Source organism: Mustela lutreola, chromosome 9 (genome assembly GCF_030435805.1).
Source record: "Mustela lutreola isolate mMusLut2 chromosome 9, mMusLut2.pri, whole genome shotgun sequence".
NCBI lineage: Eukaryota > Metazoa > Chordata > Mammalia > Carnivora > Mustelidae > Mustela > Mustela lutreola.
Genome location: NC_081298.1, coordinates 34,112,509 through 34,126,397, shown reverse-complemented (window position 1 = coordinate 34,126,397; position 13,889 = coordinate 34,112,509). Strand labels below are relative to the sequence as shown.

The following is a 13,889-nucleotide window of genomic DNA, read 5'->3' as shown; positions in this document are numbered from 1 at the left end:
ATTTTGCTGGAGCAAAAATCTTGCCTGATTGCACTAAAGAATCACCTGGGCTGTTAGGGCTGCGGGCAGTAGGGCTGAGGGTGAGACCTTGATTCACTGAATTGGGGGAGGAACCCTGGAACCTGCATTCGGAACAATGCAGGCAGGCTGCTCTGATGACGGAGTAGTTAGTGGACCACAGGGTTTAACACAAGCTCTGACACTTCATCCAAATTACCTGGGGTCTTAAGAAAATGATAATTCCTAGGCAGCATCAGCCTGGGGCCTGAGATTCTGCATTTCTTCCTGTCTTTTCTCTTTCTCTCTCTCTCTATTTTTTTTTTTTTTTTAAAGTAAACTCTATCCAAAATATGGGGTTCGAACTCATGACCCTGGGGTCAAGTGTCACAGGCTCTATCGACCAGGCCAGCCAGATGACTCGACTCAGTGTTTCTACCAAGCTTGTCAATGAGGAAGGTGCTGCTGGGCCACGAATCGATCGAAGAAAAGGGACTTAATCGAATGTTTTCAAATTTGCCTCCAAATCAGCTGAGGCGAAGAGAACAAAGGGGAGTTTTCAAGAAAAGTAAAATGGGCTACTTGGTAATCAGGCTGTTCTACACACACACGCACACACACACACAGCAGGCAGGGAACCGAATCAGAGCAGAGAGAACAGCGTACAAAGTCGGAGGAAAACAAAGCAACTTTGTGGGTCAGAACTGCAGAAATGAAAGACATTCACACTGCCGTTAGCAAGGGAAAAAAAAAAACCCATCCTTAGGCGCTCAGGGCATCCACATCAGCTATGGCAGAGACAAAATGACAGGAAATTCTCACAAATACGTTTTGAGCTTCAGGCCACAGTAGGCACATCTGGACTTAGTCACATACCCTTCAAGTAGAGGCTCCAGGCCCAAAGGCCAATTTTCCGACCAAGGACTGTGCCTCACAAAACGTGATGGTGTAAATCTTCCCCATTGCACTAAACCAACCTCCTTCTTCATAGAGGAGGAAGCTATAACCCCTGGAAATGAAGGACCTTGTCCCAAATCTCACATTATCTGTGGCTGAACCAGAGCTAGGGGTTACTTTCCTGACTTTGTGTAGAATGCTTTTAATGAAAATGCTAGCTCGCAAATGAGATGAAGCATCAGAGTTGGCTAGGGCTTTTTTTTTTTTTTTTTTTTTTTTTTTAAGATTTCAAAGTCTCATTTCTGTACATTCAAAATGGGGTATGGGAGTGAGGCTCAGGAATCTGCATTTTATGGGATTCTGGCAGAGCACGGGGCGGGGCGGGGAGAAGAATGGGCTGCCAGCAGCTAATGTTAGATCTCCCTTTGTTGTTCGCACAGAGATGGGGAATTTCAAGTACTTGGAGGGGAAAACCAGAAAAATCCAGTGGATTTCTTCCTTTCTTCCAACGTGAGTTTGTTTTGGAGGTGCGGCTCGAGGAGCCTGAGACACACTTCTGAATCTGACATTTTGTAGACAGAGGACACGGGGGAATAAAATGGTCCACTAGAGAAGGCAGATAGGTGGCTGATTATTTCGGGGTGGGGGTGTTCTCCTGGTCACTGTGTTGCGAAGGATTCTGAGGTTTATTTCTGGGTTTAGTGGGAAAGAAGGCTGCGAGTGAAGAAGATGTCTGCACCGGGTTCTGCAACAAGGTGAGCTGGCCCCCGAGTCAAACACGGGGTTTTACCAGCAAAGGCAAAAAGCTTATGAATTTTTTTCGGGTGTGTGATAATCCCCCCAGGAGAGGATTGAAGCTGAGCGATTTTGACATGCGAGGCTCAGGGATCCTGGAAACATAAAACAAACAGCTTTCCCCCACAGCAGACCTCACTACCTTACAATTTTACTGCATCTCCATGATTGGGGGTAGATATCTGGGCATCCTGGAAAAGCTGTTTTCCGGTTTTCTCTTGTGACTTATGAATTATTAAGAAACCTTTAAGAGCGAAATATCTCATTTTTAAACCAGGACGGACAGTATCACGGTACTGTCTTTTTTGCTCTTTTGTACAAGGCAAGGTTTGGTTTTCACGCCCTGTTTTGGCCCTCTGGGTGTTTGGTGTTGAAAACCACAAAAAACGTTCTGTGGTTAAGGATCACAAGCCACATAAAAGCAAACATTTACAGTTGCTTTGCGGAGGCTCTGGTTGTCTTAATTCGATTATTCTGAAGGCTTTGCTTAGGTGTGGGGATAGTGTTGGTGAAACCTGTGATTTCTGAAGCCAGACCAGCCAGATTTTGAATCCCAGCTCGGTCACCTTTTAGCTGCTTGGCTTTGAGTAAATTCCTCAGTCTCTTTGGGGCACAGTTTCATCATCTGCAAAACAGGGATTATTATAATAATATTTATTCTTAGGAGTCCCCAGGTTTCTGTTTACATGACCTTACACCTGTAAGGCTGCTTACACCTGTAAGGTTACATGGCCTTCCACCAGTGTGCTGCTCGGCACATGATATAAACTCAATACATATTAGCTGTTACTATGTTTGTGGTGGTGGTTGTTGATACCTCTCTGATTCCCTTATAGGAAAGCTCAGTGAGCAGGCGGGAAACAACAGTGGAACTATAGCTTTCCGTTTAGTCTAATTTATATAGAGACATTTCTTGAAGACCATAAATGTGCTAGATTTAGAGATATTTCTCAAACAAGGACATCAACATGTCTGGGAACTACAATGCCTGAAAGAAAGGTGTTAAAGGACTGTTAAAGCCCAACCACAGACGGATAGGCAGAGATGGAAAAACACTCATGTGCAAGCCAGGGTGGTCACAGCAAATGAGGTATTAAATACAGGAACTCAAGAGATGCTCCCTTTAGTTCAAAGAGAGATAGCAATGAAACAGAATCAATTCTTCTCTCTGGAACTGCCCTCAGAAGTGTGAGAAAAACTATCTGCCAAATTATTAAATCATTCATTGGCTGACTGTTTCCCAGTGCAACAGAACCTTGATCTGGTAAATGTAATATGGATTTCCTGAGGGCAAATTGGAAATACAGATAATTATAAAATTGGTTACTTGCAAACAAAGCCCTTCTCCATGATCACAATAACCGATGATCACATGTAAACACTTGGAAATTCCTCAGGCTGAAATTGGCTCATGAGGCAAAGTATTTCTTTCAAGATTTTAGTGAAATCTTAAGGAATAAGTAAATTGAAGCATGGGTTGCAAATTAGTTGGACAAAGGGAATCAATCAGTGGTCTGGGAAAGACTTCCAGTAAGAAGAAGGGTTAAAAAAAAAACCAAAACCAAAACCAACCAACCAACCAACCAACCAAACAAACAAACAAAAAAACCCTTGAGCCACATTAGCACAGGTGCTGTTGGCTTTTAGTTGAGAAATCTGGCTTGGATCATTGAAATGAAAGAGGGGCTATCACAAATATTCTTTTGAGTAACGGTGGTCACTACTCCGCCGTCTTCAGCCATTCATTCCATGGACTAGAATTCCAGTTTCTTGAATTTTGAGTCCATGGAGAGAAGATTCTTTCATTTTGAAGCACTTTAAACTGGGTAACTATAGGGTAAACTAATGCCTGTATTTTAGATGTAAATGCATCTTACCCTGGCATTTTGTGATAAAATGAATATAAAAGAGTTAAGTCAAAGTATCTTTTCTTTGTGTGGCTCAGCGATAAGTGCAGGCTATTTTTGTGAAATAGGACCATATTTACAAAGAGTAACAAACAAGAGCAATCAATGGGAAGAGGAGGTGGTCTGGGTTCTGTGTAAACCCAGACAGTAGGACAGAATTCAGAACTTTCCCTCCACCAGCTTCAGAGTGCTCGGAACTGGCCATTTTTGTGCGGCAAAACGGACTACAAATTTGCATGCAATAGAGGGGCTACTGAAGGAGGATTATAAAAGTGTCCCCCTGGGAGAGAGATACAGTATTATTCCACAACGTTGCAAAAAGAAGAGTCCTTCATTTTAAAATCCTGTGGCCTGTAACTAGGTTCCCCAAGTCCTGTGGATTATTGAAATGTTAATGAGGTTTAAGGGAGTGAATACCAATATATGGTGATGAAAACATGATATTTAAGACAACATCAATGAGGAACACCATTAATAATGTCAAGTAATCTTAAATTGGTGCACAATTATTAAACATACCCATTTCAGGGAAAAAGACTCCCTAGTGAACATGCGGAATACTTACGAATCTACGTGGTTCTCAAATGAAAGCAGAATTGGAAAAGGTGACGTCTTAAATGCACACTCAGCAATTGCTTCTATCACTTCCTAAAAACGAGAACACGCATATATTCAATACACCAGAATTCTAACATGTAGATATGTTTCCCTTTGGGGTTACACCCATTAACGTGGTTGGTTGTTTCATTCATAGAATTGTAGGGAAAGACCTGAGGTGGCCTGAAGGGGTTGTGCAAGCTGCTGGTCTGTACATTTCCTTATTCTTTCCTTCTCTTTTCTTTTTTTAAGATTTATTTATTTTATAGAGGGCGAGCATGGGCCGGGGTGGAGGGGTGGAGGGAAAGGAGGAGAGAGAAAGAGAAGCAGACTCCTGCTGAGTGCAGAGCCCGATGAAGGACTGATCTCAGGACCCTGAAATCGTGACCTGAGGGGAAATCAAGAGTCAGTCACTGAGCCACGCAGATGCCCCTAAATTTTCTGATTCTTGACTTAACAAAGTAGAAAGAAAGAAGACTGGTTTGGTGGAGAGGGAAAGACAATCATTCTTCTTCTATTTGCTACATATATATAAAAGAAGAAATCTAATCACATTAGAAAAAATTTGGATGAGACAAAGCATACATTTTCACTCATACATTCAGCCTTTGAACGAAACCACTGTTGATATGTGGTTGTATTTACTTCTAGTTTGTTCTTCTTTTATTTCTACAACTTGGTTTTCATTATAGTAAATGCTCATATTTTTTGGAACATTGTAATTGAGATGTAACCTTACTGAGATACAATGTGACCATTTAAATTGCACCATTGGACCGTGCTTAGCATATTCAGAGCCGTGCAACCATCATCCCAATCTAAATTAGGACATTTTCATCACCCCCAGAAGAAACCATGTACCCGCTAGCAGCCACTTTCCATTTCCCCTTCCCCACGCCTCTCCCATGAACCCTGCCCAAGGCAACCACTAATCTACTTTTTGTCTCCGTAGATTTGCCTATCCCAAACATTTCCTATAAATGGAATCATATGGGCAGTGGCCTTTTATGTTCCAGCACCATTTTTATTTAACATGCCTTTGAGTTTCAGCCATGTTGTAACTTGCATTAGTACTTCATTCCTCATTCTGTATCTTTAAAGAATGTGTACGTCATAGGCTTTAATAGCTGTATAAAATTCTAAGGAGCAGTTGTATTATAATTGATTTAACCCGAACCCAACTGTTGGACAGACATATTTAAAGAGCTATCATTGAGACAGTTCTACAAAGAACATCTCCATTTTTTTCCTCCAGTATTTTGAATTACTTTCCGGGAATGAATTCTCAGAAGGGAAATTATTGAATTAGAGAAAGTGAATACTTTTTTATAGTCTCTTGCATTTCTCTAAATTATTTTTCATCTTTGATCACCTAAAGTAATATAAGTCCAACCAGCTTTGGGCGCCAGGTTTTCAATATGTTTTCCTTATTGAACTGGTGTACTCATATGTTTGGTTTTTAGTTTTGTTTATTCTTTTCAAGTAGGGATTTCTACTTTCATTCCTTCTGCCTGGGACTTTTCCACTATCTTCTCTATCTTCCTTAAACAATGCATTGCTTTCTTTATATCTATGTGAGAAAGCTATTTCCCCCGGCCCCAGAGTATAAATAAGGCTTTCTAATTCTGTACTACATTTGCATATATCCTCTGAGAAGGATTTGCCAGCACAGAGCAAAAGATCCACTCTGTTTCTTAGAAGTGAATTCACAGATTGCCTTTCATGCATTATCAGTTTAACTTTTATGATAGTTGATGCCATCAAAAATAAATGTACTCTAAATAGCAAGCAATACCAAGACTTGAAATTCTTGATTTATTTGAGGACAAGCTTCAGATTCAAATGGGCATGTGTTTGAATCCTAACTTCCTAGCTTTACAAACTGTGTGACCTTGGAAGAAATCACTCAGTGCTTCTGGGCATTGGCTTGCTGTTGTGTAAAGTGAGGGTGACAAGCCTCCTTCCACAAGCCTGTTGTGAGGACCCAGGGAGAAAAAGTAAAGGATCCATCCATCTCATGATGAAATAGATTCTTAAATCAACTCAGGTTTCTTCCCGTGCTGGTGCCTCCCTCCCCACTCCCCTTAAACCTTCCCTCTTAGACTCTTACTAATACAAACAAGAGCTACCATTAAATGAGCAGTCCAGACACCTATTTTAACTCATGCTATAAACATTCTCTAAGGAAAACATTATCCACCAGCCCAAATTATAAAATGGAGGCTCAGAGATATCAACCAATTTGCCCAAGGTCACAAAGAGAAGAATCCAAGAAACTCTAGGGAAATTTACCTGACTCTAGAGTTCATGATCTTAACCTCTGCAGTAACAGGCAGGCAGCTATTGACCTTAACCACCAAAGATCAAAGCCCTCAAAATAACTGCAAATAGATATCACACAGAAAGTGGTATTAGGTGTGAATAAAAAGGAACTGGATTTTATTGATTTCATGTATTTGGCCCTATTGTAGCCACTAAATGCAAAACACATTAAAGCCATTCTTGACTTCTTCTCTCGTATCTTTTGATCGTCAGCAATCTAGCCCCAAATTTATCCAAAATAAAACATCTCAGCATGTCTACCTGTAACATCCTGACCCCAAAACCTGTATAGTAACTGCTTTTGTAGATGTCATCATTGTTTCCACATACTCACCACCCCTTCCTGTGCAATCTGTTGACAACTGACATGGCCATGTCCTTTGTTTGGGCCATTGAAATGAGTGTGAAAATGACATACTGATCCCAGAGTCTTTAAGAACCACCCTGTGATTCTTTTTTTTTTTTTTTTTTTTAAGTTTTTTTTGAGGATTTTACTTGTTTATTTGACAGAGACCCAGCAACTTGATCCCAGGACCCTTGGATCATGACACGAGTTGAAGGCAGCCACTTAACCGACTGAGCCACCTAGGCACCCCTGCTCCCCCTCCCCCATGATGTGATTCTGTCATTTCTCTTTCCCCTCTGCCATGAGCCCAGTGACATTCCAGATTGGGCTGTTCATCCCATATGCGATATAGACAGTATCAATCAAAGCAACAGCTAACATCTAATCTGAATGAGAAATAATTATTTATGACTCTAAACCTCTGAGATTCTGGGCAGGGGTAAGGGGCAGGGAGTGGTCCTGTTACTGTGGCAAAACCCAGCAGAGGCTTCTGCATTTCCCCTTAACATTACACACCACAGCCAGAGTGATTGCTCTTAAACATGAATCAGATGATTTCACTCTTTTAGAGTCAACCTTTCACTGGCCTTCCGTTTTGCTGAATGAAATCCAAATTCTTTATTAGCTCTGGCACCTGCTATCTCTCTAAATTTGTCACCTTTTCCTTTCCCATCGCTCACCCAGATATAGTCTATTGATCTTTTCTTGCTTTTCCTCAAATGCGCCAAGCAGGATTTCATTTCTGTTCATCTCTTTCCGTTCTTTGTTCATCTTTGTTACTTCTGTTAGGAATTCTCTTACCTGAAAGCAAGACTCACTTTCTTAATTTTGGGGGTGGTGGTCTCTGCTTAAATGTCATGTTACCCAAGACTTTTTCCCACCACCCTACTGCAAAAGAACATCTTACCCCCCTTTTCCTTCAATACTTACTGATGTTGCCTTAAAGGGCATGTCTCCATGTGCCATATTGTGTGTCTATATTGGTCTATCTCTTTCCACTAGACTATAAGCTTCGTGGAGACAGTTTTCCCCACGGCTCTGTCCCTAGGACTTATGAAGTGTTAAGGCATATCCTAGACATTCCGTAAAAAAAAAAAAAGAAAAACAACTTTTAGAGGATTTTATTTACTTATTTGACAGACAGAGAGAGCACACAAGCAGAGGGAGTAACAGAGGAAGAGAGAGAAGCAGACTCCCTGCTAAGCTAAGAGCCAGATGCAGGGCTGGATCCCAGGGTGGTAGGATCATGACCTGAGCCTAAGACAGATGTCTGAGTGAGCAACCTAGGTGCCCAGATTCTCACTAAATATTTTCAAGTAAAGGAATGAACTGAACATTCTTAACAGAAGAGAAACATCATTTATCTAGTTATATTCCACTTCAATTTTCTGTTGACCACTTCAGAGGTCAGCACACATTCTGCAAATGGCCAGAGAGTAAGTATTTTAGGCTTTAGGCTGTATGGTTTTTTTAGGGCAATTATTTGACTTTGCCTTTGTGCATGCAAAGAAACAGGTGATGGGCTAAATGTGGTGTGTGGAAGGTAGTCAGTCAAACCCTGGGCTAGTCTGATCAGTGGCTTAAGCAAAGCTTAAAACCCGACAGTAACCACAGGCAAATGTTATTTTGTAACAAAGAAGTTTGAATATTGATTCCATACTCAATAGCCCAGTTAACTTTAATAATTTCATGGCCAAAATTTCCAATCAAGTTTGAGTGTTGCATTAAAGAAAAATCATTTTTTAATTAAAAAAAAAATTTAAAAAAGATTATATTCATTCATTTGAGAGAGAGCACAAGCAGGGGGAGCAGTAGGCAGAGGGAGAGGAAGAAGCAGGATCCTGACTAAGGAAGGAGCTCAATGCTGGGCTTGATCCCAGGACCCCAGGATAATGACCCAAGAGGAAGGCAGACACCCAACTGACTAATCCACCCAGGCTCCCCTAAAGAAACAAAACAAAACAAAACAAAAAAAAACTCTCAAAGAATAGCATATAAAAGTGTAATTAGTCATTGATAACTTTTCTGATGATTGTTGTCTGTGGCTATTTGAGAATTCCTACAACTGCCTTTATTAGTGAAGGTTGACTGTAGACCTGCCCCATGAGCATTTGGGCCAATGACAGTTAGGCCTGAAAGTAAGTGAGAAAAGCACCCCCTCTCCCTTGAAAATGGGTATTCTGCTTCTAGTCAAAGGGCTCTCTTAAGCTCTGGCAAATGAAATATGAGTGTTTTTCTGGGCCCGCTCCCAGGTTTGTAGGGAGTTTGTACCTTCCTCTATCTTCCTATCTCCCTGTCTCTGGTTTTCTCTTCCCGCAGCTGGGATGTTAGTACAGCCTGAACAGCAGCTGTGCTCTGGGATTCCTGGACCTTCCTGGCTATGTCCCCCACTACTCCCCTCTTCCTGCCTCTGGCATTCTGGTCTTCTGCACTTGACCTAGGACACCCTTCTTAGCTCCTACTGGGCCTCTAACCAAGGCTGGGCTGTGTTTAGCTTGGGCTCCGAGTTTCTTCCTAGAAACTTCCTAGAAACTAAGGCTTTGTGTGTGGAGGGCATCTACAGTCTCTACCGAGGCAGCCTTGAAATTGACTTAATTCAAATCCTTCTGCACCGTCCTGACTTCATAAATACTCTTTGCCTATGGAGTACTACAATCATTACATTTACAGAAACAAAGCTAAAGGGTGGTTTTAAAAATTTCAATATAGTATCAATAGCGAACATGTACAGAGCACTCATTGCATGCCAAATCTTGTTCTAAGCAATGTCTGGGTGTTAAGTAGGGTGTCTGAAAGCTTACAACAACCCTAGAAGGTAGGCACTATTATCATTTCCATTGTCCTCAGATCAAAGAGGCGAGGTCTGGTAAGGGAGTTTCTCCAGGCTCTTGCAGCCCGTCCCTGGGAGAGCTGGTATCAAAACCTTGGCCTTAGCTCCAGAAATGCATTCTTAACTTCTATGGTCTCTTTTTTCTTTTCCTCCCATCCTCTCGCCCTCCCACTGTCCATCTTTCCTACATCACCGTAACTTTAGCCGCTGGCTTAAGAAAGCTTTTTGAACCTTCAAAGCCAACGAAAGCACTTACTAGAGTTCTTCTAATAACTGTAGTCGGGAGCAACCTGAAAAATTCAGAAGTTCTTCTATAGAACTTTTATTTTTAAATGGTGTAGGAATGTTTTGTATGGTGTGCATGATCACTGAGGATGAGAAAACCTGTTATAAGCTTTAAGTTTGGTTCTTACATCCAAGCTATCATTAGCAGACAGTAGATTAAAAGTACCTGACTGCTCAATTGCTCCTTATTAAGCCAAAACTGTTTTTCATGAACTTGTAACACTGAATTCAATAATCTATAAACCATATGGCTCAATCACTAACCTCCAGTGGGAAAAAATGCCCTTGAAATTCTTTAGCCCTCGTGGATGATAGCAGGATGTATCTGGATATCCATTTTATGGGACCATCTACAGAGCTGTTAAATTGCATCCTAAATTATTATTTTTCTCAGAGCTTTATTTTCAGAAATGCTCGATTTAACCACATACACAAATTTAATATATTTTCATCATCGATTTTATCACATTGCCCACTTATCCACCTTATACAATTGCTGGTAACAAAGGAGCTGCCCGAGGGGAGAAAAAGGAGATGGAGTGGGGCAGGGGTGGTGGTGTTCAGTGTGGGGGAGGAAGGAGTAGGAGCAGAGAGAATGAAGACCAAGTGGCGAATGACTATTTTGTAACCATCAGAAAGGCTAAGGCAGTGAGGCAAGAAAACAGAACAGCAGATATATGAGATAAATAATAAATAAATTCAGAGTGCAAAATAAAAAGTCCTCCATAAAGATGCTGAGTTACAGCATGTCTCCTTTCTCAGAACATAACCTTTTATTTTGGCCTGTAGAATAAACAGGCAGTAAATGCCCATAGGAACTTTCACTTTTGGGCATATGTTGCACAGAAGCTTTTCAGATTACATAGATGGAGAACAGATAAATGGCGTGACATAAAAATGATGAACTTTTGCAATCAGTTTATTTTGCTCTCGCAGTATGTGCTGTGGCTACAGAATACAGCCTAATTGCACCATGAAAGTCAGGTCCAAATATACAGGATAACCTAAAGCGGCAAACGTTCGGAGAATCTTTCCACTGCCCACCAGTATATCATACGTGGACTTTGATAGGTTAAAAAGGAGGGAAAAAAATTCATTTATCTGATGGACAGAGACAAGAAAGACTAAAATTAAAAGCTATGCTGTAATTTGTCTATTTGGTTGGGAATGGGAAGAGTCGTTAAAAGACACACACACATTTATTGAGCACCTACTATATGCCAGATTCTTTTCAAAGTGCTTGGGACAGATCAGGGAACAAAACAAAGATCTCTATCTTTGTGGTGCTTATGTGATGGTAGAAGACTAGAAGGAGACAGACAAAAACAAGAAATGTAGTAATGAAGTAAATGAAGCAGAGTGACAGGAGGTGATATATGCCATTTGGTAAATAGAAAAAACAAATTGCTGCTGGAGAGTGTATTGGGAGTTTGGGGCTGGGCATACTAAATAGAGTGGTCATAGTAGACCTCTTTGAGAAGGTGGCATTTCGGAAAGACTTCAAAGAGGTAAGAGGTGAGCCATGCAGATACCTAGGGGAAGAACTTGCCAGACAGAGCCTCACAGTCTGTGCAAAGGCCATGAGATAGGACCTGCCTAGCATGGTCAAGGAGCAGCAGACCCAGGGCACCTGGGTGGCTCAGTCGGTTAAGCATCTGCCTTCGGCTCAGGTCATGAGCTCATGATTGAGCCCCACATCAGGCTCCCTGCTCTGCAGGGAGTTTGCTTCTCCCTCTCCCTTTGCCCCTCCCCACCGCTCATGCTTTCTCTGTCTCCCAAGTAAATGAATAAAATATTAAAAAAAAATTAAAAAAGGAATAGCAGAGTCCAGTTGAGTTGCAGACAAGTGAGTGAGGGGGAAGGGATGGGGAGGTGGATCACACAGGATCTTGTCCCCCATTTCTCTTACCCTTTCTTCCTAAGTCACATACTTAGTGGTTTCTGGAAAAGCAGACTCTGTGCTATTGACCATGAAAAGCAAGCTGGGGCTGTGTTGAGGCAAGGGAAGGGTCTAAGTGCAAAATGTAAAGAGACACTCCAGCTTGGGTGCCAACTCTGCATGTCCATGACATGGAGGGCAAATGCTTCCTCAAATTTTGCAAGTGAGGTGCCGCATTAAGCCTCACCCCAGTCCTAGCCTTGATGCAGAGAGCACCTACTCTTTGTCCACAAACCAGGCTGGCATTTTTACTATCCACAGCCATCCTAGCCTCGCCCCCTCCCCACCACCTACCCACATCTTTGCAAGAATAATCCATCCTGCAAATGCGCATTAACAAGAGGCATGGCTGGGCAAGCCAACCATCGGGGAGACGAGTTTCCTCCTCCCTTTACCAACCCTACCCCCACCACTGTCAGGCAGAGAATGGAAGCAGTATTCTCAGCTAGATTTAGTCTTCTAGTATCTATATCTGTCCCCAGATGTGTGAATGTGGTGGAGAAGTTATGTTTCCCCAGCCCAGGAAGAGATGTCCAATCAGGCTGTGACTCTGAGACCAGAGATGTGATTAAGGAATGGCTTGATAGATGAGGGCACAGGAAGAATCCCTCTAAACTGACTTGGTGGCTGAGATCAAGAAGCTGATGCTCTACCTAAAAGAAATACGCCTTAGAATGTGCTTGGTATTTATCTCTCCAGCCAACGCCCTCCTTCATCCTACCCCAGAACTCAAAGAACCTTAAGGATTATTAATTTTCAAGAATATATAATTATGGGGCACTCTGGTGGCTCAGTAGGTTAAATGGTTGCCTTCGGCTCAGGTCATGATCTCGAGGTCCTGAGATCGAGCCCTGTGTCAGGCTTCCTGCTCATTAGGGAGTCTGCTTCTATCTCTCCGTCTCTCTCTCTCCTGCTTGTTCTCTCTCTCTCTCTCTCTCACACAGATAAATAAAATCTTAAAAAAAAAAAAAAAAAAAGAATACACAATTACTCCCCATGGTCTCCAAGGGGACCATGAGCAGGGGGTGGAAGGGCCCTCCTGGTACTGGGTCAATTCACAAGGTCATTAGAGCAGTAATGGCTCCATCAGAATGTGGTGTCCCCTTCCCAGAATTATCTACATACATCAACAGCCAGATGAGCCCAAATTGCACGCACTCCACATCAGGAGTGTCCTACCTTTTTTTAAAGAGCCCAGTGAGTTCAGGGGTTGATATTTTAGAGAGCTGACAAAGGACAATGGCAAGAGCTGGGAGAATGGGGGACTATGGAAATGAAATAAAAACCTATTGATTTTTCCATTAAAGAAAACCAAAAGAACTTGAGTGTTCCCTTTCAGGAGCAGAGGTAAATGTAAAGATTTGATCAGGATGAAGGTCACCTTCATACTAAACTTTATCTTAAAATTTAGTGAAGGGTGCTATGTGTCTCTAATTACTGGGCTGTAGCCCAAGTTTAAGAAATCATGAAAAGTCAAATTCCCTAAACACAACATAGTGAACAGATTTTAAGGTGCTAATGGTATCACTTCTGAACGCATTTTTATTACTGTCAAATATAGTACCTTTGATCAGGAAATCTATTCATCTCAAGTGAAATCTGGTTGTCCCTTGACAATCCTGCTTCTCTTTTGCTGCTCTCGCAAGTGATGTTGTTTATTTTCTCACATCCCAGGTGCCTTGGGGCCAAACACTGGGAAGTGGGGTTTTTTTTTGCTCCCAATGTTACTTTAGAGTGCCTAGTTCTCATGAGGCACTCCAACCAGCTTTTACCACTTCCTCTCTCGTGCCATTTATTGAGCTTCCCCTCATTCAGCAAAGACTTAGGAAAGTATCTTACTTCTTCATCCAAAGATTTGTCACCAATCTTGGGGACATTAATGTATAATTCCTCCAATATCCTCTCAGCACTCTGACCACCCCATTTTCAATGGCTTTGTTCCCCCCCACCCTCCTTACCTTAGCTATCCACACA

At 41.9% G+C, this 13,889-nt stretch overlaps 1 protein-coding gene across 4 annotated transcripts in view; it reads right to left on the bottom strand.

The window, feature by feature from the left end:
* The window catches only part of PLCB1 (phospholipase C beta 1), a 682,758-nt gene that overhangs the window by 165,076 nt on the left and 503,793 nt on the right, over positions 1-13,889 (bottom strand). For all 4 annotated transcript variants that reach the window (XM_059133978.1, XM_059133980.1, XM_059133982.1 and 1 more), the window contains exon 12: positions 4,162-4,244. In XM_059133978.1, coding sequence (XP_058989961.1) covers positions 4,162-4,244 — 83 coding nt within the window. The remainder of the gene's footprint in view (positions 1-4,161; positions 4,245-13,889) is intronic.